At 49.7% G+C, this 24,988-nt stretch overlaps 1 protein-coding gene across 3 annotated transcripts in view; it reads left to right on the top strand.

Annotated features, from left to right (window-relative positions):
- bbx (bobby sox) overlaps positions 1 to 24,988 on the top strand; it is a 249,484-nt gene that overhangs the window by 199,546 nt on the left and 24,950 nt on the right. For 2 of the 3 annotated variants that reach the window (XM_084607079.1, XM_084607080.1), the window contains 3 exons: positions 17,633 to 17,908; positions 20,890 to 21,070; positions 23,056 to 23,417. In XM_084607079.1, the coding sequence (XP_084463205.1) occupies positions 17,633 to 17,908; positions 20,890 to 21,070; positions 23,056 to 23,417 (819 nt within the window). Of the gene's footprint in view, positions 1 to 16,185; positions 16,598 to 17,632; positions 17,909 to 20,889; positions 21,071 to 23,055; positions 23,418 to 24,988 lie in introns of those variants that run through there. The other variant, XM_084607081.1, reaches the window with a different exon arrangement.

The following is a 24,988-nucleotide window of genomic DNA, read 5'->3' as shown; positions in this document are numbered from 1 at the left end:
GCCGGATTGATCTCCATAGCGAAAGGGCGACCGTTCCTAGGAGGACCATTTCGACTGCAAAGCGTTTATCTGATTTACGTCAGGGGTGGGCATGCTCTGTTCTGTCACACTTGTCTCTCTGGACATCTGAACCATGCTGTAGAGGAAGGGAGGAAAGTGGGAGCGAAATAATAGAGAAATAGGAGCCGTAGTGGAGGGCTACGGAGTAATTTCGACCACCTGGGGATCTTTAACGTGCGCTGACATCGCACAGCACACGGACGCCTCTTCGTTTCGCCTCCATCGAAACGCAGCCGCCGAGGCTGGGTGCGAATTCGGGTACTCCGGCATAGTAGTCGGCCGTATTACCACTGTACAACCGCGCCGGAATATATTAGAATGCTGAAAAAACTTGTTTTATTGCTCAAAAGTTGCTCCAAAATGGCATTATTGCTCCTTCCTAAGCTGCTCTAAAATGCCTGAGCCTGCTTCCACCCATAAATTTGCTGCTTCAACCGCTTTACGTAATTGTTAAAACGGGCACATTAAACGCAGGAAGTTCGTAAAACAGACTGCGTACTAAATTACGGAAGTTACGTGCAGTTTTGTACGACAACTAACCTGTAGCAGGCGTCATGGCCTGTGTTGCGTCGAGACACGGGCATATAGGGGTGTCACAGGCGTTGACTAACACATTCTCAAAAGTGTTCCGCAATTTCCAAAATGACAACACATTAGTCGCATGTGGCTGCTCCCTCATCCCTTTTCTGGGGCTCTCATGCAGGCGCCTGTTGCGCTTTCCCATTTATCCCAGTTACACTGCGATAGGCGCCGCGGCGCAGTAACCCTGAAATTAACAAAAAAAAAAAGTATTAAAAAAAAACGCGATTTTGTATCAAAAATATGACTCAACCGTTCTTTGCACGGCGTTCAGTCCGTTGTCAGAATTTCGCTTCCCGCGTTCTAGTCAAGTTGTGGGCTTGTTTTTCGATAGGGATTCGAACCAGCGACATGTCTGTGGCGTTAATTGGAAGTGTATAGTGTACATCGAGAAGTGTGCCGGACACTAGCGTCTGCGCCTTTCCCTAAAAACCAGCGATAAAAATAATTAAATAATCACGGAATGAAACAACTGGGCTGAAGGCGCTATCGGGTCTACTCCTAAAGCGAAGCTAGATCTCTCTCTCTCTCTTTTCTTTTCATTTAATTTCGACAGCAGTGATATAGCGCCACTGATGAATACAATCTTACGGGTTAAGTCGCGGTTAACTGTTATTTTCATATTAGTACTGCGATGATCGTCACAAATGACATCGGTAACCTGGGGACAGTTGCTAGTGTTGAAAAACGGACCAGTTATGGCCCGTTAATTATGGATGATTCCGCTATAAAATCTAGGACATATGTTGTTTACAGCTTGAAGGGCCCCGCTCCAGCCAGCGGCGTCAACAGCTAAGATCATCCCCACGGTCTCACTTCATGAAGGCACATATGCCAACGCCATTGGCCGGAGTCTTCTTTTCATGGATGCTTTTCTGGCGCAGGCATCGTTTGAAAAGAGGCGCGCGAGTGCGGACGAAATACCCGAGAAGGGCTTGCGTAGGGGCTTAAAGTATGGTCGAAATCAATCCGGAGCGTTCTTGTCCAGTACGGCGTTTCTTGTGGTCCCTTTCATTTGATTTTCTTCCCCCAAACCCCATAAACTTTATGGTGGAGAGAGGTTCTTGATATACAGCGAGAACAGACAATATACGATGAAGAAAATATTTAAGCTTTTAGGCGTTAAACGCACCATGCAGTGACGCCAGACGTGCGCTGAATTACACCAGGTCACCTATCAGATTAGGTAATCCTGTAAAAATGGGAGAAATTCTGCCATACTGCTCCAAGCTCGCTGTATTTGCAGTTAGACGGTGTCGTACGCCGGAAAATGTTTCGCCGGCAATGTTGGTGCGTTGAGACTATACTTTTAACGAATATGACTATCGCCCATCCCGAAATTCGTTCCTTACGCTCCGAAGGCGGCTGTAAATCACCTAAGAAAGAATGTCCCAACGCGGACTCCGGCGGTGTACTTTGATGCCGTATCCACGAAGCTCTGTCAGTCCGACGAATATCCGTGTCTTCTAGCCTCCCGTTCTCTCGCATGGAAAAACACTGGTGGCACGTGCATCGAGTTGGAGGTCGACTACCGTCCTCTGGCGTGCCTTATTTCGAACATGTCTTTCGTCGACATGATTAGGCCGAGTATAGGCCTAACCTGAATCGATCAATCGAAACGTTTAATGAAAACTCTGTTGATGCTGAAGCCAGCACAGGGGCTAGTCAAAGCTGGTTTAGCCTCACTGGGATATGAAGCGACTGATGAGTTGCTTCTGGGTGAGGCAGACGTGTGCAAAATAGGGCCGCCGTCATAAACGAAAAACCGAACTGGTTTACATATAAATAAATAACTAAACAAATATTTGTAAGCTCCTTAATGAAAACTGGATAGTCACACGTCGACATATTTGAGCTACTGTGCTGTTCAATTGAACTATCTATGCGGCACGTTTCGCAGAAGTGGCTGGCAGCTCATTAGTTATGCAACGCAAGACTTGAAAGTTGGAAGACCTCGTAAGTACGCTTATGTAGCGCATGACGAATTTGACGGCATAGCACATCTCTGCATCACACTGAAACTCTTCCAACATTGCCAAGCCAACACGAGAGGTTTGGAAAAATTGCGTTCCTAAGTGCTTTCAGAAGTGCGTTTATTGCTCCAAAGAGCTCCAGATACTTGCAGTTTTCGCGATTCACTCTCTGCTGATTCGAAGCCCCTGTGATGCGAGGTGCCCCAAATTGGAAATTTAATTGCTCGAAAAATTGCTCCAGTCACATTCTGTCAGTAGCGTCGCTGCACTGCAAATAAAGACAAGTGGAAGGCATCGTGTCCAACAAATCGCAAAGTCACGCAAATGCACTAAACATGTGCGCCATGGAGGCAAAGTTCTGTGGTGAGCATCGCGCTGACATCCCCGTCGGTTAAAGCGGCAGCCAACGAGGGACACGGTCATACAGGAAGGAGACTCGACACGAGGCTCCACGAAATCATTCTTGCCCTGCATTGGGCAGTGGAAGATAGGAACAAGACGGACTAAACTATGGAACGATGCTGCAGGACGATCTGGATCTGAGTTAGATTGTTCGATCATATCTCAATTATCTTCAGAGGAAACTGCATGACGACTTGTCGGCGATTCCTCCACTGTGTTTCCGGCTTCCGGGCTGCTCAGGTCAGCGACCTCGGAAGTTGCTTTGCCCCCCCCCCCCCCCCCCCCTTCATAACCCCACGAATCAGATCAAATCAAATTGAAATCTGCGAATGATATCATGTATCTTAATAAAGACAGGGCGTGGCCCCGCAGCACTATCAGTAGCGTTCCTCAGATGCTTCGTAACCTATCAAGAGTGTCAGAAGACCCTGCTAAATGTTAACTAGAAACTGTCCCGCGGCACTCATGTCCGTCGAGTGTCTATGAATCGCCTCTGCGAATGTTGCGACCCACGGCACATGTGAAGAGTATAGTACCTTTTGTCTAGCTTCGAACCGTGCTCGTTTGGAATTGAAGTTTAGGTCAGTGCATGAAGCTGGACTGAAGGAAGTAAAGAAAGGAAAAAAAAAAAATCGTATTACGAAGGGCAGCGAGTGAGATTATAAGCGCTTATTCATTACGCCTCGCGTTTTAAACGCACGCAAAAGGCACATTTCCGCAACCTTCTGGTAATCCCCATGGCGTATTTCTTTCCGCGTTCGGATTCCGGCGCTTCCTGCGCAACCGCTATCTTCGTTGTTTTCCTGTCAGCGCTGTTTTTGTCGCAAACGCTTCCCGCATCCGCGCTCCTGGGGTCAACGACCTCCGGAGCGCGCCATTTCTTTGCGAGTGAGAAACGGCGGCGGTGGCCTCCCTGGCTGCCTCCTTGGCGGCGCGCCACGATATATTTCTCCGTTTCTCGGGATGGATTGAGCGCCGCACGGAACAGGCGTGTACCGCCGACCATTATTGTACACGGTCGCGGGAAGTCCATGCAAATGAGCTTCGCCGCGGCTGTGCGGCGCTTAAACGCACCGTCGATTTGTTATTGCCGTTCGATTAACACCCTGTGACTACGAAGTGTGTGTGCAGTGTTGCCTGCCGCTCGTTAATTTCCACTGCGCCCGCCACCAGCTGCGAATGAGGCGATAAGAGGGCAGCCGTCTGTTTGCCGGCCAAAGTGCTGTCAGCAGCGCGTGGCGGCGCAGTACGTTGCTGGGGCGTTTGCGAACCGTTCTCGCTTGCTTGGTTTGGCGCCGGACGGCTGAGCTTAATTCGGCCCGTGGCCTCGTTTCAAAACCGCTTTGCCACGAATGCGTTGGCGATAGTTTAGCGGTATACCTGGAAGGCGCTGGTCGTGTCCGCATGGCGAGGCGGATTGCACAGAAGTCGCGAAAAATCCAATTTAGGGCCGCAGTGAAGCCGGCGCTGTTTGCGGACCCGTCATATCCGCATGGACCTCCTTGAGATGTTATTTGCACGTGAATGCTGTTGCACGCCGTAGGGAGGACATCCGAATTGCGACCGCTTGACATTTTCGTAGCATTCGTTGCTTGGCCAACTAATCGGTGTCTACGGCAGGCCAAGCTGTTAACACTAGCCGACAAGGACAACAACAACAACCGAAAACTAGATGTCTGGCATGCACTAGAGTTAAACAGCATGCGCTGCTGCGCCGTGTCGCCTGGCGATAACTTCCGGTTCTAGGTGTTCTCAGTTTGAATTCTTGCATGTGCTGCGCCTTGTTGGTTCATTTGCGTTCTGTACGGTCTGCTATTGTTGGTCTATTTATTTTCAGCATTTCAAATTGAAAATTACATTCCTAGTACTGTTGACCGGCCATCAACGCAGCTGCGTCACAGCCTTTGCCGAACAACAGTATTTCAGAAAAAAGGCGCCGGGTATTTTGTGAAATGAAAGGAGTTATTTTGCTCCGCACACACAAAACCGATGCAGTTATTTTACCTTTTGGTGCATCATAAGCGAACTGGAAGATACTGACGAAACGTATCACACATCAGACCATGTGTACAGTACAAAAAACAAACAAAAAAGCAAGAATGCCACGCAAGGTAAGAAATATAGGACACGCCTGTTCACGAACAGCGCAATTCAAGGCACCGGCCGGCATGGTCAGCCTTAAACCGCTTGAAGTGTAGCGTGGCTCGGCAGAAGAACATGCTCACATTACCGTCGTCACAGACTGCAGTAGTTCCACTTCGAAGGCCTAGGTGGGACGTAAAAATACGCTGTCTGTGCTCACGAACAAAGACTGCGCTCGCGCAGACGACCGTGGCCTTTCGTAAATTGTTTCCGTCTGCTCGGGTGGTGCCCTCGCGTTCCACCAGCGCGACCATCCATTCGCTGAGGGTCATGCTCAGTCTATATCATTTCCTGGATCCAGATTTCGCCGACTGTCCGCTCGTCAATAATTTCTTTCTGTATGCCTCGGTGTATAATGATTATTGACAGCGTCCGTCGCGCCCCAGCCGCTACCCGAGATGCGCGGCCTCGTTCCTCGCGCCGCGTGAACTGCCACCACTTCCCACACTACCTGTGTAATTGCTGGGCTTTCTTCGGCCCCTGACAGCGGCCGGCCCGCCCAGCTCCGTTTTATCGGCGGTGCGCTGCGAACGGGAGCGCTTTGCCCGGCCTGCGCGGCGTCTGCACCGATTCTGTCCTGCCTCTCACCATCTTCTGCGTTAAACCTCTTTCCCTTGGGCTTCCAGAGTTGGGATCGTGTTTTTTGTCCATGGAGAACCAAGTTACCGTGCTCCTTCCCCCGATTTGTGACCTTTCTGGGTCATTACTTTGCCTCATCCCCCACGTCCTTTAGCCCAAACCCCTCCCCACCTCTGCAGCGTAGAAAATCTGTCGAAATGTGGTCGTTGGAGCGTTTTTAAATTTTGCCTCCCGCCGACACGCTCCCGCTGTGGGCGCGTGGGTATCGCACCACCGACTTCAGTATGAACGGCGTGATGCCGCTGGCGCTGAGTAGTAGCCACAGCACACTCACAACCCTGTATGCTGCTATACTTTGTAGTCGGCTTCAGCGGGCAAAGGCAGCCCGAGTGCTGCCGACTTTATCTGCCGACGATTTCACAGGACACATGGGAGATTGTCGCTACAAGGGAGAAAAAAAAACAACAACAACAAAGCAAAACATGGTAGCGCTCTCTATGCTGCAGTGAAATAGGTGCTGTTGAAGGGCTTGTAGGAAGTGATACCGCTCCGTCGCTGAGCCCCTGGCAACTCTGTGTCGTTGTTTGCCACCCGGATTATGGACCCCCTGTTCATTCAAGCTGAGGTTGTGGACATTTTTTTGTCTGCTTTAGAATAGTGGATGATTACGTTGTGATCGCAGATCCCCTCCATTGGCAATGCACCGTTTGTAATGCGCGGCTCAACGTGCATCAGTAATCGGACATATTAGCTTCTGATGCAGGTGACGCGTATAATATTTTTTTTTTCTTCCTTGTTTATCTTAAGTTTAACCTAAAGACGGAGGTAATCGCCAAGGCGTTGAAAGAATTTCTTTCAACTAGTATACTGTGTCCGCAAGTTCATACATGCGACCTTGTGCAGCACTGCGCTCTCGTTGTCAACGACGGGCGCGGCTGAAGGGCTTGCAAGACGCCGTGAGGGTCGATTGTCCCGGCATTGGTTAATTAAGCTGGCGACTTCAGCTTAAGTACGGACATGACTTGGAACAGTATAGAGAGCTTGTCGGCCACGCTAGTTAACCTCCTCAAACTAAAATGAAAATGACAAATGTGACCACTAAATTACTTTAGCGCAAACATCTGGTCTGCAGCAATAGCAGCAGCAGCAGTAGAAAATATTTATTCAAGGAAAACGGGTGAATACGTTTTCGGTAATCAAAAGCCAATCGTTTTTCGTACCCGCACCAATCTGTATAATGTGCAGTCGCGGTACACCCAGTAGAATCATGGACTCTGAGTTGCGGCATAAATTTCGCGCTACCAAGCAGACCGCGTTCGAGTCGGCGTGCCATTTTGCATCGCGCGTAAGTTAATGCGACGAGCGGGAGCGCTGCTGCGGTCGTAGTCGTTTACAATCATCGCGGCTGCGTCCGTCTTGCACGCGGCCGGCGCGGGCAGCGTGTCGCAATGGGAGCAGAACGCGCTCGTTCGTCGAACCCAGCGTCGTCCTCGCAAAAGGGGGAAGGGGGGGGGGGGAGCATTGTTGCCGAGGGGAGAAAAGGTCGACCAAGCCATTTCTCGGTCAAGGCCGCCGTATCGATCTCTTCTTCCCTTGGTCGAGTCGGGGCCCGCGGGCAGAGTGGCGCGCACCATCGCAGCCACCGACACTGGCGACACACGCGCGCACGCTATCCGCGCAGAGTCGAGGACACGCGTGTGTAGTCGGGGAGGAGGAGGGGGGACACGGCCTTCTCTTCAGCTGAGGCTGCGAGTTACGTCAGCGCACCCGAGGTGAGATTGATTTGAATGGAGCGCGGGCCCGGCCAGTCTTGCAGTGACGTCAGGTGACGTAACGGCTCCGTTGTCGCAGATTGCACCGCTCGCGTACGAAAAGGAGGGTACTACTTAGTCTAGTTCACTATAGTACTGCTACAGCGCTGCGCCATACTTCGCCGTAACTGGGCGGAGTGGAGTCGCGGCGATGAAGGGGGTCGAAATATAGCTCACCTCTCCTTATGTGCAACCCATTGCAGTGCACCCTTGACTGTGCCTTAGTGATATCGCATTTCATGCTGTGAAAGGTACCGTTTGTTGAACTGCTTTTCTGTTTGGTGCAAGGGCGACCGTGGAGACCCGGCAGATTTGCACGCTTCGCATGACTGAAACACGAGAGTTGGTGTCGGAGGTTCGGTAGACTAGTCGCGTTTGGTTGCGACCTGTCGTCAAGTGCGCCGTTATCATGTCCTCCTCAAGCAGCGCACACTACGCTTAGTTCCCTGCTTCGTTGTTACGGAGTGGGCGCTTTGCGACTTTCAGCAGGATCTTGCTGTTATTCCCCGTTGTATGGCTAAAGTATTGCCAAGGGCGTGTAGGGAGGACGTTATAACATTTCACTTGTTTCCAGTTCCTTCCTCACTGCGTTTCGGGGTGTGAAAAACTTCGTGGACGGACGGAATTTTGCTCGGTGCCCTCGTGCGCTGCCAGGATTGCCATCGCCTCTCTACGCGCGGGGTACCTACACTTGTGCCAAGAAGAAGAGGCTTGCGCAAGGGGTGATTCAGCGTTCCCGCCGCACTTGGCTTTGCGGTCGCGCGCGATCATAAATCGCCATCCGTGCCCGTGGAAAACAGCGGCTGTAGGCAAACGAACGGTTTCGACGAGCCTCCTCCCTGTGACTCACGTTTGACAGTGACTCATGCGAGAAACTCCATTGATACGAGGGTGCAAGAACAGTGTTGCGCTGCAGTTCGGGGAGTGCAAGATGTCGGAGCGGACGACCTTTCGGCTGGTGCAGACAGAAGAAACAAAGCCTGTAATGTGCAGGGTGGGGGAAGAAAGGCTTTCTGTCGGCGTCTTTTTTATTTTTTTTTTCGCTGCCGCTCCTGCGCGCGACATCCACTGTTGCCGTGGAAACGGGGCAGACAAGTAAATAGGAAAGTAGACGCTTCGAGCCGATGCCGTAAGAGTTGCGGGTATGGACCTTCCCCATGTCCTCCTCGGATGTCGTCGTCGCCTGCCCGACATAGAACGAGAGAAAAAATGGAGGCGCAGCGCACGCTTCTCGATCGGGTCTCGACGCTGGGGCCAGCGAACTCAGCCGTTGGGCCCCCGGGGGAAATACCGCGCGCTGCGAAACTAGCTGCGTCCTCTGGCGTGGCGAAAAATCGATGGGTCGTTCTACCGGGCGCGGCTGGCATTGCCTCTTTCCCTCGCTCACACTCCTTCCCAGCCTAGTCCTGTTCTTTATTACCTGCATTTTCAGCGTCTTCCCCCTGCCGTGTCTGTTGTTTTTGTTCGCTCGGGATTTCGAGAAGGCCACCGCTTCGGTCTCTTCGAACACGTGTTCCTCTCTGGCGCATCCGATCTTGCGGAATTTTCAACCTTTGGCGTGCTGATTTCTTTTCCCTGCCGGCACCACACGTGCTCCTTTCCTCCCTGTTCTGCGCTCGATAATGTAGCGGTGCGATGAACCCTGCCGCCGCATGTAACGCCGTCCAGCGCTGTTCGAGGCTACCTTTGCGCCGGTTGTGCCGTTCTCGGAAACCCCGCGATTATACCGTTTCCCCTCCGAGGAGCGCTGGGCTCGTGCGCCGACTTTCCGACGCGCAAGCGACGGGTTGTGCCTGGTTTCCGGCTAAAATGGAGAACTGCCCTTCTTTATTTTAATTTTTAACGCGTTCGCATTAGAATCACCGTCGGGAGAACCCCTCAATTTGTTGCCGCGGCCAGGCATCCCCCCTCCTCCCCCATATTTAATTCATAACAGCCATTACCACTACCAACCCCTCAGAAATTACTTTGAATTAATAGTGATCTAAATGGCGGAGTGACTCAGCAAAAATAAAATTGTATTGTGAATATGGAGCAGACGAATAATGAGAGAACCAATTAAACGCAAGATCTAATGCTAACGTATTGTCGTCGCATAATGATAATGATCCTGAATGTTTTTTTTTCGTCACTGGGGGTACGCGCGTCGAATCCGACTGCTTTGACATCATGTTTTCTTCGTGCAGCTAGACTGCACGCAATTAGTCTGGGTACTTTCTCAGCTGAATGTACGCTTTGCAGCCAGAAAGCAGACTGTTATCATATTGTATGGGCTTGCCAATGAAACCAAGCCATACCTCGTAAAGAAAACTCAGTGTGGGCGAATTGGGAGGTGGCCCTGTCCAGCTCCGACTTTGCGGCACTACTACTACTACTACTACTACTACTACTACTACTACTACTACTACTACTACTACTACTACTACTACTACTACCACCACGCCGCCGCCGCAATCAAGGAAAAGGAGCGAGCATGGTAATTACCAGGAAATAATAATAATAATAATAATAATAATAATAATAATAATAATAATAATAACAACAAAGGTTTACAACTGGCAGGGCTCTTGTTATACGTGTTATGCGCTTGCTTACGGCTGTGTTCAGGGTTTCGTGCAGTGTTCCGCTCTCCATTTGCACTGTTCCGGGGAACTCGGTTATATTAGAGAGATTTAGCACACCGTGATCCGCGATCCGCTACCGTGAACCGTCACCGCACGTTCCATTGCGCATGCCCAGATCACTTTCATGCCGATAGATGGCGCCACATGAGGGACTTTAGATGTCGGCACATTGACCTGGCGCATCGGAACCAATCAGCCCTTACGCCCCGCCCACGAGCGGTAGAGTGTCACGGTGGCGGATCGCGGATCACGGTATGCTAAATCTCTCTATTACCTCCTCGCCGCTGCTAAGGTCCCCGAAGTACCGGTGTTAGCGTTTCGTGTTCCGTTAAAACCATTCAAATAGATGGCCATTACCCGGGTTCACGACCCGTCACCGGGCCGAGTAGGCGCTCTAACAACCGTAACAGGGGGGCACGCCTTCCTTTGTATTTTTGTTCCCATACTTGTGGAGGGTCTGGATGATGTGCTGAACGAACAAGTGAAGCGAAACAGTGCAAGATAAGAGCTAGCGCAGCACAATGTTGGGTACGTGTCACGCTGGTGTGTCACATCTCGAAGAAGCCCTATTATGGGTAGCGAACGGGGCAAGAGTTCAGCGCTTTTTTGTGTGGACGTTTGTTCCCTTGTTGCGCTGTCGTTTCTATGCGGCCGATCAATCAAGTTTCCGGAACATTTGTTGACTCCGACAGACGCATTTGCGGCTGCCCGCTATGGACAGTGTGTTCATGCCTAAAGTGTCGGTGATGGATAGAGACAACAGTTGCATCCTTAGTGGAAGTCTTGTAGCTGGCGCGCGTAGCGTTGAGCGAGATATATATAGGTTCATTGGCAAGGAAACACATAGGGCTGAGCCCGTGGGAAATATTCCACGTCCGCTTCCGATTTAATATAACTGCTACGCAGAAATCGAAAGGCTCAGTTCTGCAGTTTTGCAAAGCAGATGGGTCGAGTTGCGTGAGGATGGCTCTAGACTGTTCGCATCCTTCGGTCGGGGCTTGACGGAGGCTCTTCTGTTCTGTGGAAAGTACTCACTGTGTGCCGTTCTCTTGTCACTGCCCCCCCCCCCCTCCCTTTTTTTTATTTTTTTGGCGCCTCTCAAGACTCAAGAGTTTGTTACCCCCGGGGAAGGAACTGGTACGCTCGGAGTATTTCCTAAGCGCTCGTCTGTCCCTCGTGCGACTGTGCATAAAGCGTATCAGTTACTCTGCCCCGCTGGCTTGTTGAGGTTGATACACACGAGAGATAGCCTATCCGTTCATTCCCGTTTCTTTCTCCCTGTATTTTTTTTTTTCTTATTCACAATCTAAAGGACAAAAGCCGAGCGTGATTTGCCTCGTCGAAACAGTTTTTTTTTTCTTCATTTCTCGACCCCGCAGCGTATGTATGGCTGGCGGAGATAAGGCGCAGAGGTCTGCGTCGGTTGTCTCTCTCTCTCTCACTTCGTCCCGCGATTGCTAGCTTAGCAAGTGAGATGGCTTGTGCAGCGAGACGCGCTGCTGTCCCCCAGCACGTCAAAGCGCGGCGCGAAGGTCGACTTCGGATTGTGCTGTAATACGCGGGAGCGCCGGTGTCACTTCCCGCGCCACAGAGCGGTGTTCGCACGCCGATGTCCGCGCCGCGGCGGCGGCCCCTATGCCCAGGTAGGGCCCTCACCTCGAACAAAAATCTGGTTCGTTACATTGTAACGTTATGAACAACGGCAATGATCTGAAATTCGTTACCTATGGGCTGTCTAGGGGGGTTTTGCATGCGCCTGGCGCAATCCATTGGCGCGGATGCCGTCGCGAGCCCTGTGCGAGGTCGTCGTATCGGCGTCGTCCGAAGGGCGCGGCCGATTCGCGCCCCTGTGGGGCTGGGACAGAGATTGTATTGTAACAAAGCGTGTCTTGTGACGAAGGGTATTGTCCACGGCTCGGAATTGTAGCTCCGTTGCATTGAATTAGACGAGTAGATTTGAGGAGTAGCATTTAACTTGGTTTATTAGCGCTAAATCCGAAGCATAATTTGGAGTGGGGAATAAATAAAGCCAATGCAAAATAGTAAGTCAAGTCAGTAATACAAAGGGGTGCGCGACATGTTTGGAGCCGAGCTCCAAGGAGCTACCGGATGATAGTCGTGGCACTCTCGAGTTCCGAGATCGACTCCGACTCCCGAATATTGGCGCAAAAAAAAAAAAAAAAAAAAAAACGCTTCTCTTCTACCTTTTCCGAATATTGTCACTGGAGACGCTCGTCAGAACGAGTCGGAAAGGACAGTAGCACGGCAACCTTCGCTGGTTTTAATTAAAGCCAAGGGTTTGATCTGAGGGTTGGTTGGTTGATTGGTTCACAGGAAGGGAAAGGCGCAGTATCTGTCACACTTGTAGCTGTGGACACCTGAACCGCGCCGTAAGGGAAGGGGTGAAGGTGGGAGAGAAAGTGGATAGAGAGAAAGAGGAGCCATAGTGGAGGGCTACGGAGTAATTTGGACCACCTGGGGATCTTTAACGTGCGCTGACATCGCACAGCACACGGACGCCTCTTCGTTTCGCCTCCATCGAAACGCAGCCGCCGAGGTCGGGATCGAACCCGGGTACTCCGGCACAGTGGTCGGGCGTCTTACCACTGCACCACCCCGGCGGGACTCTGAGGGTGCGATGATCCGGGGGTTTATGGATATCGAAAGCGATCGTAATAAATTTAGGCATGCTCCCTACTACAGGACATTCTTGTCTGCCAGATAGTCTTTGGATGGACCCCTGGCAATCGCGGCGTGTAGTGCCAACGCCTTTAGGAGGTAGTGGTGCCTGCGCGTATAGGCGTCAGCGAGAACTTCGACGCTGTACCGAGACTGCCTGAATTCGTCACCGTCTTTATCCCTCCAACGTTGGCTAAGGGCAGCAACCTTCGGGGGGGGGGGGGGGGGGGGGGGGGGGGCGCGAAGCAACCATGCCCGCCAGTCGAGCAGGTGCCATTCATTCACTTCAGACTTTGCCCTACCTGCGCTGAGCACCAGCTGTCCCGCAATGCGTTTCTCTTTGGTGGAGCTTCCCGTGGGGTTTGGAGTGTGGCCAGCGTCCCTAACGGCGGCTCGGTGGTGGCAGTCTACCCTGCCCGTTTTCACCGAGTAGAGGCTTCCTTTGAGGCCGCGTACTTTTTGAGCGTCCCGAAGGATTGATCTCCTTTTTAGCGTTCCCTACAAGATAGCTTTGCACCGACGTGTGATATGTGGATAGTTAAGCTGACCGCTAACGCTGATGGCGAGTAGTTCTCTCTTTTCTCATTTTGGATTTATTTAGACTTAGGTAAGAGCATGTCTTCTGACGTACGTGGCGCGCGCTACCCAGCCAACTTGCGCTTACAACGCTAGTTTGCGGCTTTGTCGCCAGTAGCAGGACATGCTGAAATGTACACTAACTTTATGTTTTTCTGTCAAAAAAAAAAAAAAAAGAAAATACAAACGTTACTTTTCTGGTAGTGGGGGGTCCTCACTTTTTTTTTTTTTAATCGCGAGAGCTAATCTAATCGTTTCACGTGATCACTCTCAGCTGACGCTTGGCCTCTCTTGCCGATAGTATTGTTGGTGAAATCTCGTTGTCACTAGAAACGGGAGGCTTCGGCGCCTGTGCAAATGTGTTTTCTCACATGTCCATTCTGTCTACCTCTAGTTTGTCTTTAGCTCGAGAGGAGGAGAGGGCAATAGCACGCAGTGCTTAGATCGTCTTGTCGGCACCTGACACGGAAAGCTGGACAAGTGTGTCGTGTCGCGTGCACGTGCAGCCGTAACCGAATCACAGAACTTGGCGCTGTCCTTTTAGGGCTCTAGACATGGAATCATTTAACGACTTTTCATGTCTCATTCGAGCACACAAAATGAAACGTGTCTTCGTGCATCGGCCCCTTAGTGACTTCTCGCGAGGGCTAGTGTGCTACTACTAGCACCGTGGGCTAGTGCAAGTCAAGACTGTAAAGACCTGCACAGATAGCACTGCTGCAGCGCGCTCCTTCTAGTTCATAGCCCTCGCCGCTAGGAGAAGAACACTACGGGCGGCCTGGCGCTACTGTAAACTTGTTGATAAAAAGGGCTTTTCTCATTACTTCAGGGATGTATTAGTTTTGTCATTTTTCTTCGTCGCTATAGTTTAATTATCTGTCCACGTTGTATTGCTCAAGCACCTGTACTGCGCATGCGCGGTGGGTAACTGCAGTGTGCCGTCGCACAAAGCGGAATCGCGGTATGTCCTCTGGCAAGAGGAAAACATAGAAATAAACAAACTCTCTGCTGTAATATAAAAAGGCAAAGTTTTTGAAGGATAACTCGGACAAAGGTCTTTTCTTTAAAGTTTGGTTACAGGTAGTTTAAACTTATTTAAGATTTGATGATGATAATGGCAGGCGAACAGGTCAGTGGTCAACAGAGCGCCCTCAACGGCGATATGGGTAACGAAAGGTGGCGCACGCATCTGTGCAGGTCTTTAGGTGCGCAGTTAGCCGCATTGTGTGGGTGCCGTATGCTGTGCATACGAAAGGATTAAAACACAACACTGCTCCTCGTTCGGCGCCCGATATGCATGGTGAAAGTTTGAAGCATTGCTGGTTTTCTCTGTCTCCAGTTGTTTCTTCGCTCATATCTTCCCGCGTGTGATTTCACGGTCGAAGTTGACAGTGTGCAGTCCGCAGTGTAACGCACACCAAACAAACGGGCGCCGGTGCTGCTACCGTAGTCCCTGGACAGAAACGTCCGGACGGACACGGCGTGTGTTTCGGTCGGCCTGCGCTTCTTTGTTTTCACTGGAGGCACTCTTTTGCCTTTGTTTTAGTCCTCCTCTCAAAGCATTCGCGCGGACAGACAGGGGGAGATGGAGATGTTTTCTCTATAGTTTTTTTTTTCTTCTTTTTTTCAATTGTTAGCGGCGAAATCGTGAAGCGTCGCACGGAAACCGGAAGTTTGCGCTTATGCGTGCCTCGAGCACTTGTCGTTAGGAGCGTTCCGATTCCGTGCGCTTGCGGCGGAGGGGGAAAGCCCCAGCGTGCGAGCGCGCGCCAAGGGCCGTTGGGGGGGATGGGGGCCTGGACTTTTGGGACAGACGTGGCTCCCAAAGGACGCCGTAGTTGAGTAAAGTGAATTAAATAAACTCTTTGGCGGGAGAACGCTCGAACGTTTGAAAGGAACAGTTTGCTCAATGTCACATCTCGCTAGTTGGCACAAGCCTGTTAGAATAATCTTAGTGGTTTAAAAAAAGAATACAAAAGAAAATTATTCCGTCAAGTCCTTGTTCAGCCCTTGACATGGTTCCCGATAACGCACTCACAAAATCCGCATCTAGTGCGCTTCTCATAGTGACGAAGCCAATGAGGGCAGCAGTTGTGGCATTCATCGATCCATATCCATGTTCATCAGATGTAGGTCTCCCTCGCGTCGCTCTGCGCAGCGAGACTCAAATTGCTCAAATGCTTAAATTTAGAGTGCTCCGGTGCATGTGTATGTTGCCGCTCGCATTTTGCAGTATAACCTCTCGCAGGCTTAACGGGAGAATGAACGTCTAGGGCGAAATGTTAACCTCGGCCTTCGTTAACGTACAAAGCACCTCTAGTGCGCGCGTTGTCCGTTCCCACGTGAAACGTTGCTGTGCCCCAGCAGTGACCGGCGACGCCATTTTGTGGGCTACGCACTGCTGGCGTCGTCGTATCCTAGCCCGAGAAGCGTTCACAAGCGTACCGGGCGACACGTTAATTGGACCTGCAGTGAAGAAGCAAAAAGACGGAAGGGCACGGTGTCCCTTGCGCACGCGTCCTAGCTGCACGGTCAGGCCCCGGGCACGCACCGCGGCTTGCCCCGGGCAGATCGAGGACGCGGTCCTTATCGCGGAGCGCTCGGCTGAGGCTGCCACATAGCATTGGCCGAGGGGAGCGCGGAATGCGGGCCGCCGCCGCCGTGATGGAGCGGCCCCACCGGTCGGCTGGCTGGCTGGCCGACGGCGGCGCGGGCCGTTGACCCCCGGCGCTGCAGCGCCCCGCGCCGTGTCTCCGCCGCCGCTGCTGCTGCTGCTGCTGCGCCCGGATATTCCGCTCGGCTGGGCAGCCAGCGTCTCGCTTCGAGCAGCCGCCCTCCCTCCTTCCAGCCGTGCGACCCCAGTTCCGTGCAACGCGCGCCCAAAAGACACCTGCTGCCGCGTGTGCTTTCCCCAGGATGTGCGTAGCCTCGCGCGTTCACTGCGGGGTCTGGGGGTGACCCCGCTGACTCCGGTCGCACAGCCGCTTGCTCGAAACAGTACGCACAGCTGGGGATTTGCGCGCGCGCCTCGTTTTATGATCGGCTCAGCAGTGGCAGCAGCGTGCGACTGTTATGCACGGAAGTAGCTACGCGCTGTACAGCTTCGCTGCTTGAGGAGGCTGCCGCCGACATCTTTCTCCCCGACTGCAACCGGAGAAGCCTCGGTGGTAGGGTAGGCATCGCACAAGCGACCACTGAAGCTACCAGCTCTGCACGAAACGGAATACTTGGGCAGTAGTAGAGAATGTTCTGCGCTGTCCAATTACACATTGCCTTTTCAAACCTGGTTAATTAATCCTAGCAACAATGCGGAAAGAAGGAATGCCGATTTTTTACTAAGCATCTGATGAAGGGCTCTGCAGTCTTCATCATCATATCGGCATTGTTGAAGTGAACATGGTTATTTAGTATAAAGCCAATAGGGCCAACTGTCTGACTTATCTCTTGGGCAGCACCAGGGAATGAGCAGCATGTTTTAATGGTTACAAAAAGCACATTTGTCTATGTGTGCATGATAGCGAATGTCTTCTTACATGCATTAACTTGTGCTCATAATCTGTATTGAAGAAACGTCTGGAACGAAGGATCTGAGCAGAATACCAACAATGTTTTTTTTATGTGTATATTTTGTTGCTTGAGCAGGCTTTGATGTAAACCAAAGCATACTGTGAAGCTGTCCAATGTGTTCTGTTAGTGACAGCCTGTATTTTAGCGTGAGCTCTGTTGCAGTTAACTGAAATGCAAGGTACCTCGTGTGTTCAGTATGACTAAAGTAATATGAAAGTTCTCCCTGAGAACATAAGCCACAGTGATATCAGTCCTTAAAACTGGCCAGTTAATCTGCACTCCTATCTAATGCTACAGCTTTCCCAGTGCACTGTCGGAAAACTGCAGAGATCACAATCATGCTAGCTCGTGTATGTAACATTTTGATTTGCTTCATTCAATGTGATTTAAAGGTAGTTTAATTTTTTCCTTGAACACCAAGCTGCAAATGTACGTCATGAACAAAGGCATTGTGAACAGAGGGTTGGCTGGTGACGTGTGAAATATTGCAGCTTGGCTTTGTGTTTTTAGAATTTAGTTTTTGCACTTCAGCTTGGGGTACATACATGTGCTTGCACACAGTGGTAAGTGTTTGTGAAAATGGAAGTGCACGTAGAAACTTTTTATCTTGCTGTGTGTGTCTCTCTTCCATTGGGTGCAGGCGGGCCCTTCAGCAGCAGCAGAGGCCCTGGTGTTGCGGGATGATGGCGAGGAGGAAGGCTGCTGTCGGGGGGAGGAGGACTGGTGCAGCGGCGCGGGCGGAGCTGGGGTGCGCAGGCCCATGAACGCCTTCTTCCTCTTCTGCAAGCGGCACCGCAGTGTGGTGCGCGAACGCTACCCGCACCTGGAAAACCGTGCCATCACCAAGATCCTGGGCGAGTGGTGGGCCAGCCTCGAGGCCCACGAGAAGCACACCTACACTGAGCTTGCCAAGCAGGTCGGTGGGAAGCCGGAGTTCTTCGCTTGCACCGGGAGGGAGGAGGGCAGGGCTGACATTGTAATGCTGCTGCAAAGAGCAAAAGCTTTGAATATGTACAGTTGTCAGCATGCCTGTCTAGAGCACTGTTGCAGCAAGAAAGTTGTAGAGACAGTGATGGTGCTTGACCGAATGACCGATGGTGTTAGACCGACCTAACAGCACTGCGCCAGACGTAGAGCAGCTGAGCCAAGATTTCACTTTCTTTGTTCCTCTGCACACTGCTCCAGCGTTCTACTTAGGCGTGGTGACAACCATAAAACAGAAACCAATTGCCTTTGAGAACAAGGAAATAAACTACAGGGGCAAGCTAGAAGCACAAGAATGTGATGTGCCGTGAACTACCACGAATAATCATTCTGGTGGTGGTTGTTTCTAAAGTGCGTGTTGTCGGGCTAGTCGGTTCTGCATTTTGTAGAGGAAGTTACACAAAAACTTTGACGAAGAACCTCCTGTCTTTTGTTGTATATGTATCTTCACCAAAGTTTTTGCGCTAAATTAATGTACAATAATTTGTTTCTATTCGTGTGCACGATTTTGGTATAAATGGGAACCTTAAGGTTAACGGCTGGCAAAAAATATATGTCGCACTATACTGCTTGGTTAGTCCAGAAATTGCTTGCCTGTTTCATGTGACAATAGCATAATCTGGAACAACAATTGCTGGCACTCCATTTCGTTTTCTCTCTGTGTTACCATAACATTATGTGCAGTTATTCTGTCTACCACCCTTATTCACAAACGCGCCTCGACTCGGCGCTCCGCCCCCACTCCATGGAGTGGAGAAAACAGTCGCTCCTCCACTCCACTGCCGATTCGTATTCATGAACGCCCTTTGGCGTTTTCCCCGACAAGGTCACCTCAAGAAATCTTAGACTCGAAGCAGCACAAATGCTATATGAAGACGAGATTAAGGACAAAATTTGGCCCCAAAACTCTATACTGCAGTGTGTAACACGCTCATTTTTTCATGGCAAGTCTTCTAATCAACCTTCACAAGCAGCTTCATTGTTTACAGCCGAGCAAAGAATGTTTTGCGGGCTGTATGAAAAAGCCGGCTTTGAAAAATGGCCAGATGACATAAAGTTTACATAGAATATCACTTGGGCTTATTCAGGCTTGATGTGAAATCATTGTTACGCTCGCCCTTTGCCCTCGGAGGGCTTGGGGGCGGGCATGCATGGAAGCATGCATGCTGCTTTACAATGCGTTGAAACACATGCACACTGAATTCGCCTCTCCAGTGGCAAATGCCACTAGCAGTTTCCGAACAAGTTGGGATATGTAATTGTATACGTGCTTGAAAAGCCATCCCCATCGCCGACCACGAATATCCCTCCGTAGGAAGAGCAAACCAACGTGCTTCCTCCACAGCACTACCCGTCTGAAGACATATGGGCAAAGAGGCAAGCCATAGATGTATGTGGCACGCAGCACAGATGTCCGCAGAGCTCAACCGCGCTTCTGGTGCGCCCCAGCTTCCTGCATGCAACACATTATTCCCCTCAAGTTCGCCACCATCTGCAGAAGCCACCACGCAGGGCGGCAGGGCGAGCTCACAATAGCTGTCAAATGCATGCCGCAACTCTGCACTCGGTACGCTCTGAAACGTTCAGATGCCTGGTGACAATTTGGAATGTGCCCGCACCTCACAAACATATTACAGTGATCAACTACAGCACTGCTGTTGGTGGCTGATCATGGTTATCCATATGCTCAGTTTCAGCGTCAAGGACATCAGGAGGCCGGCTGCTGTCGAACCTGTGAAACGATAACGTGCCAGAAGTTCCGGATTGTACAGATTGATGGGGCTGTCGAGTAACCAACACTTAGAAAACAATTCTGTGCATCTTCATTGTATCCACTTTCATTAAAAACTTTGTAATCCGATAGAAAGAAGCCCACACAGTGAGCGAATGATGCGACTCCTGCCATGTTCACTAGTTAGAGTGGCGGTCGAGGAGCCCCAAGGTAGGGAGGGCTACTGGAGACTCGTTTTCTTCTCCAGTCAAGGAGTGATTCAAGTGGAGGTTTGTTTCTGAAGCGAAAAACGGGCCTCGAGGGTTGCTTGGAGTAGAAGTTCGAGGGAAGGCATGCTTATGAATACGGCGTACATAACAGGACACTGAGTGATTTATGGTCATAGGATAGGGCCTATACTTCCTATTTGTTTTAGCCAATATTTGTTCTTTTTACCCCGAGATCTACTAAGTATAAAACAGTAGCACCACTATCATTGTAATCGTCTCTCCATGCTTTCTTTACTGAACTAGAATTTAATATTAGTGTATTTGTTATTTTTCAGTTTTTTTTTTAACAAAATGGGCAGTAAACAAACAGCCTGTACAACAAAATTCTCTGCATAAGCTCAATAATTCTAGTTCAGTAGACGCTCCCTTTTGTTTATTACTAGGCAAAAATAATGCTACACTTTTTTACACATCATGCATGCCCTTGTCCTGTGCTGATTGTAAGCTGCTGTATGAATAGCTTTCGTCGTTGGTTTAAAAAAAAAAATACGAGTTTTTTCCAGGTAACCAGCTGGCATAAACTGCGGGCTCTCTTCACTCATTCAGGGTTTATTAAAAATTGACTTAAGGAGGCAGTTGAACTTCTTCTGTAAGTGTGTCTGGGTTTTTTGATGGTTCACAGTGTGCCCCCGAGCTGGCCGGCAGCTGCTGATGTTTTATCTAACCCTAACTAATGTGGCTGCCTCTACTTTCCTTGCTGTGGAGCTAGTTGGTAAAAGTTGGTAAAAGTGGTAAAGTTGGCCACAGTACTCCTGCGTTGGCTTCAGTTCAAACCGCTGCTAGGCATCCAGGTCCAGAAAGGGGTCTTCAGCGGTCGTGTTCTAAGTCGGACCGCAGTGTTTGGAATGAGTTTGTTTGGTCTGTGTAGTGCCTCTTGAAGTTGCTAAGGGCTCCTGCCTGTTGTGTCTGCAGTACAAGGAGGCTTTTATGAAGGCCAACCCGGACTTCAAATGGTGCAAGATGCCCACCCTGCCCACGCGGTCTCCCGTGACGCGCACTAAGGGGGCCACAACCAAGGGAGACTCGCTGCGCTGGAGCCCTGAGCAGACCAACTGCCCACGGCCGGACATGCCCAGAGTGCCCACCCTTGCCAGTATGTGCCCAGTGTGCCCACATTTGGTTATATTTTTTATTTAACTGCTCAATACCAACATCACCTTTGCAAGCATTGGAGCATAGCGATTGTGGCAGCGTTTAACCTAACTTGCAGCACAGGTTTCAGGTTGCCACGCGCGGTGGAAAGCGTTGTAGATTGAATTTGAGCACTATTCCATAGCAGGCAGTTCTAGTCTTGAAGATCTGAACAAAAAAAAAAAAAAAGAACAGTGATAAAAAAACGTCACCTTTATAACTTCATGGCATTTATGAGATGGTTTCTCCTCTATGGTATTGTATGAAAGGAATTTACCGTATTTACACAGTTGCAATTCTACATATTTTGAAAATACAAAGTGGTTGTGTCAGTTGTGGAGGATCAACTTAATATTAAAATGAAAGCAAGTCACTGGCAACAAAGACTAGACAAATGAGACATCAGGGTCACTTTAGTCTGATTATAAGTTTATGTCGCTTTGCGGCTTTCCTGGTAGCATAAAATCCTACTTAGGCCTACAATCATGTAAATATAGTTGGGCGTGACTTTATAATTTATTTTGATAGCTTGTGTGTAGTGTGGGAGTAAGAACAAAAGCCGCAGTGCGAGTGTTGCTCGTCTCTGGTCGTGAACAACCGCTTTTGTATCTGTGTTTCTGTATTAGTGCTCATGATGACTCTGTACAACAGAAATTGAAGAACTGAATCGATTTAGCTGCTGCCAATGCCTTTATGCTACGCCGTTATGGCATGGAAGCATTTGCACGTATGTGCAGTATGTGTGACAAACTCTACACGCTCATGTTGATGTGCATTTCAATCTTCAAAGTATGTCCAGCTTATATCAGTTACACTTGGGTATTCGATGCCAATAATGGTGTAAAAAGCATCGCGGGCTGAGTTGATGTTAGTATACACAGTAGCTTACACCCCCGGCTTCGGGAATGCCGGCCCAAGGGTCCACAATTCCAAGGCAGAGGGTGACTGGAGAGGTCCGTTAATATTGCATTTCTTTTAAAGCAGCCAGTGCGGCTTTGTTCGGCCCTTCTTACATCATGTGAGATGCAGTTGTACCACTTAACTCTAGCTTGGCCATCACAAGGGGAGCGGGATAAAATGGTATTTGAATCAAAATCATTAAGATGGTAAATCGTCGAAACAGTCAACCTACTCCACCACTGCTTTGGTCCTCCTCTTGCTGTGGCGGCCTCCTTATGGTTGTAGTGCGGCTGAGTGATAGCGAGACCGGAACAGCAAATTTGGGCTGAAAACTTTCTGAGTCTGCATATAGTATGAGACAGAAATTTGTGTTGCTAAAATATGAAAGAAAATGGCATATATTATGTGTGGGTTTTTATGGCACAACACGAAATACTTGCAGTCATAGGCTGTGCTAATGCCAGAGTAGAGTACTGCAGAAATGCATTTAATGCTGCGAGATTCATATTTTTTGGTCACAGTGTGTTATCGTTGCGAGCTGCATGAATGAAAGACTTGAATGCTGTTTATAACGTTTTACTGGGCCGATGCATTGTTGGGTATGGACAAAGCCACGGATATTGGTGAAACTGTAGAAGACACGAATGGATGCATTGTTGGATTAACACTGCATGAAATATTTTTTCATGGCCAGTGTGAAAACTTCTGGTAATTTGGGATATATGTGTTGAATTGTAACTGCAATTCCTGAAGATGACACCAAAGTGTCAGAATCTGTGGAGAGTGCATATGGTATAGACAATCTGTTTGGATTAGCTGGAGGCTGTGTCGCAGGGTAGACTGCATTCTGGCACAGATTAGTAAGCAAATGCTGTTACAGTCTAATATGTGCATCTCGAGGAGATCACGAACTTTTTTTTTTTTTTAGCAGACATGCTGTTTATGGCACACTGTAAGTGCCACAACAAAGAGATCAAATAATGTGTGGAGGATGTGGCAAAGCGTATTGCTTCTAACTTTATTATTGTCACTCCATTCCAATCACAGAGGACCCACTGAGTGTGTCAAGGCAGAACAACAGTAGCCCAGTGCTGCAGCAGGGCTCAAACTCCTTGGACGAACCTCCAGTGACGAAGCCAATGACTGAGACAGGGAGCAACACAGCGGAGCAGCACTCTGCCACCACGAACCCAGCACCCCCGAACCCGCCAATGAGCTGCAAGCCTCCCAAAAAACGCTACTTGGAGAACCTTGAGAATGGCACATACGGGGGAGGCACTGCACGGCTGAAGTCAGAATCTTCATCTTCGCCATCTCCGACTCCTTCGCCCGTGCCGTGTGTGCAGAGGGCTGCCTCCACTGACCAGCAGACTAACAATGCCTGTTCGGCTCTACTTGAACTGGCTGAGGTAGGTAACTAGAAGCGACCACTTCCAGCGCACAGTCTCTGGTGGTCTCTGTGCAGTCTGTGTGCAGTACTCATTGCCATCCACCCAAACGCAGCCAAATGGCTGCAAAGGAAAGCTACACAGCTTTCTCAGAAACTTCGTAGTTAAAGAAAAATTCGTTCTGGTCTGGGGATCGAACCCGGGATCACTGCCCCTCTCCAGGGCAGTCGCTCTACCAACTGAGCTAACCAGGATGGTCAGCAGATCAGATGGTAGGACAAGAGCGAATTGATCTGTAACTCGAAGTGGGAATGGCGTTAATTAAATATTTAGGGGAATCCCCCCAGGTGGAGTAGATTTGTAATAAGGGAGTCATTGCCATCCACCCAAACGCAGCCAAAACACAGCGAGGAGTAAGAATGGTTTGATGTGCTACTCTCGGGTCACAAAAAGCAGCTTACCTACATCCCATAAAGTCAAAGTGTGTTATGGTTGTGTTGTGCTAGTACTCATTTCTGAGGCCACGGTGTGGAGGCCTGTGAAAAGGCATCGAGAGCAAACAACTACGCAATGGAAGTGCAAAGAAAAATGATAGGGATAAGCTTGAGACAAGTAAGGATCAAACTGAAGTTTCAGGCAGGGGATGCATCACTCAGAAGATTTTGGAGTTTGTTCTGACACCGAGGCACCCGCCCTTGATATGCCCCTGATAGTTGTGTTATACTTCAATTAAGATTTCTGATAATCTAGCCACTTAAATTATCCCTCAAAGTTATTGTCACGCATACGGTGAAGGTAGAGCCTGAGCATTAAGGAAAAGGCTCGTCTCACTGGTAGGCCTCAAAATATTTCTTTGGTGATGAAAACAAATTGTCCTTGGCCGAACAAGTCAGTGATGTGTTGCCCACACTATAAATCGGTGTTCAAATTTTGCTGCCCTGCAGCCTAACTAAAGGTGTGCCTTTAACCCTTTACTGCGCCAATTTTCTTTTCCGTCCCCAAAAAATGAGTGTGTTCCATTTGCCACACAACTACCCATATCAACCTTCGTTTTGAGAACTGTGTGGTTGCGACAATTTTGCAAAATATTGTCGTGTCTCATATATTATACACCACGCAAGTTAGGGATACTTTTTGTGCAAATATAAAATTGCTCATAAGCGGCTCTAACTGAACAAGAATTATAATAGATTACTAAATGGCAGTTTCAAGATCCATACAGACGGGATCTAAAGAAATTATGACTGTAGCACTTGGGACCTATCTACAACTGGAATTTCCTGCAACGCTTTCTGAACGCAAAACCTTGAAACTGGCCGTGTGTCTTGCATTACTCATCCTGAAGGGCGGCAGACAATGCGTTCGTTTTACCATGTGCCAAGGGGTGGATAGCCTGCCTAAGTAGCCTTCAAAACCTCGCCGTGGTGCCATAGGGTGCCACGTTGTTGGTTACCTTGAGGAGCGCGCTTATCTTTTAGTTATTTTGTGCAGCTAATTTTCTTCCATCTTTCATCATTCTAAGCATTATCGTGGTTGTATGTTGGTACAGATTCTTGTAGCATCACACCTTTTTCATGTGAATTTTTTATTTT

This window comes from Amblyomma maculatum, chromosome 6 (assembly GCF_055883805.1).
Source record: "Amblyomma maculatum isolate TAMU_Amacu chromosome 6, ASM5588380v1, whole genome shotgun sequence".
NCBI lineage: Eukaryota > Metazoa > Arthropoda > Arachnida > Ixodida > Ixodidae > Amblyomma > Amblyomma maculatum.
Note: the sequence above shows the minus strand (reverse complement) of the source record. Positions and strands in the feature narration are given on the sequence as shown.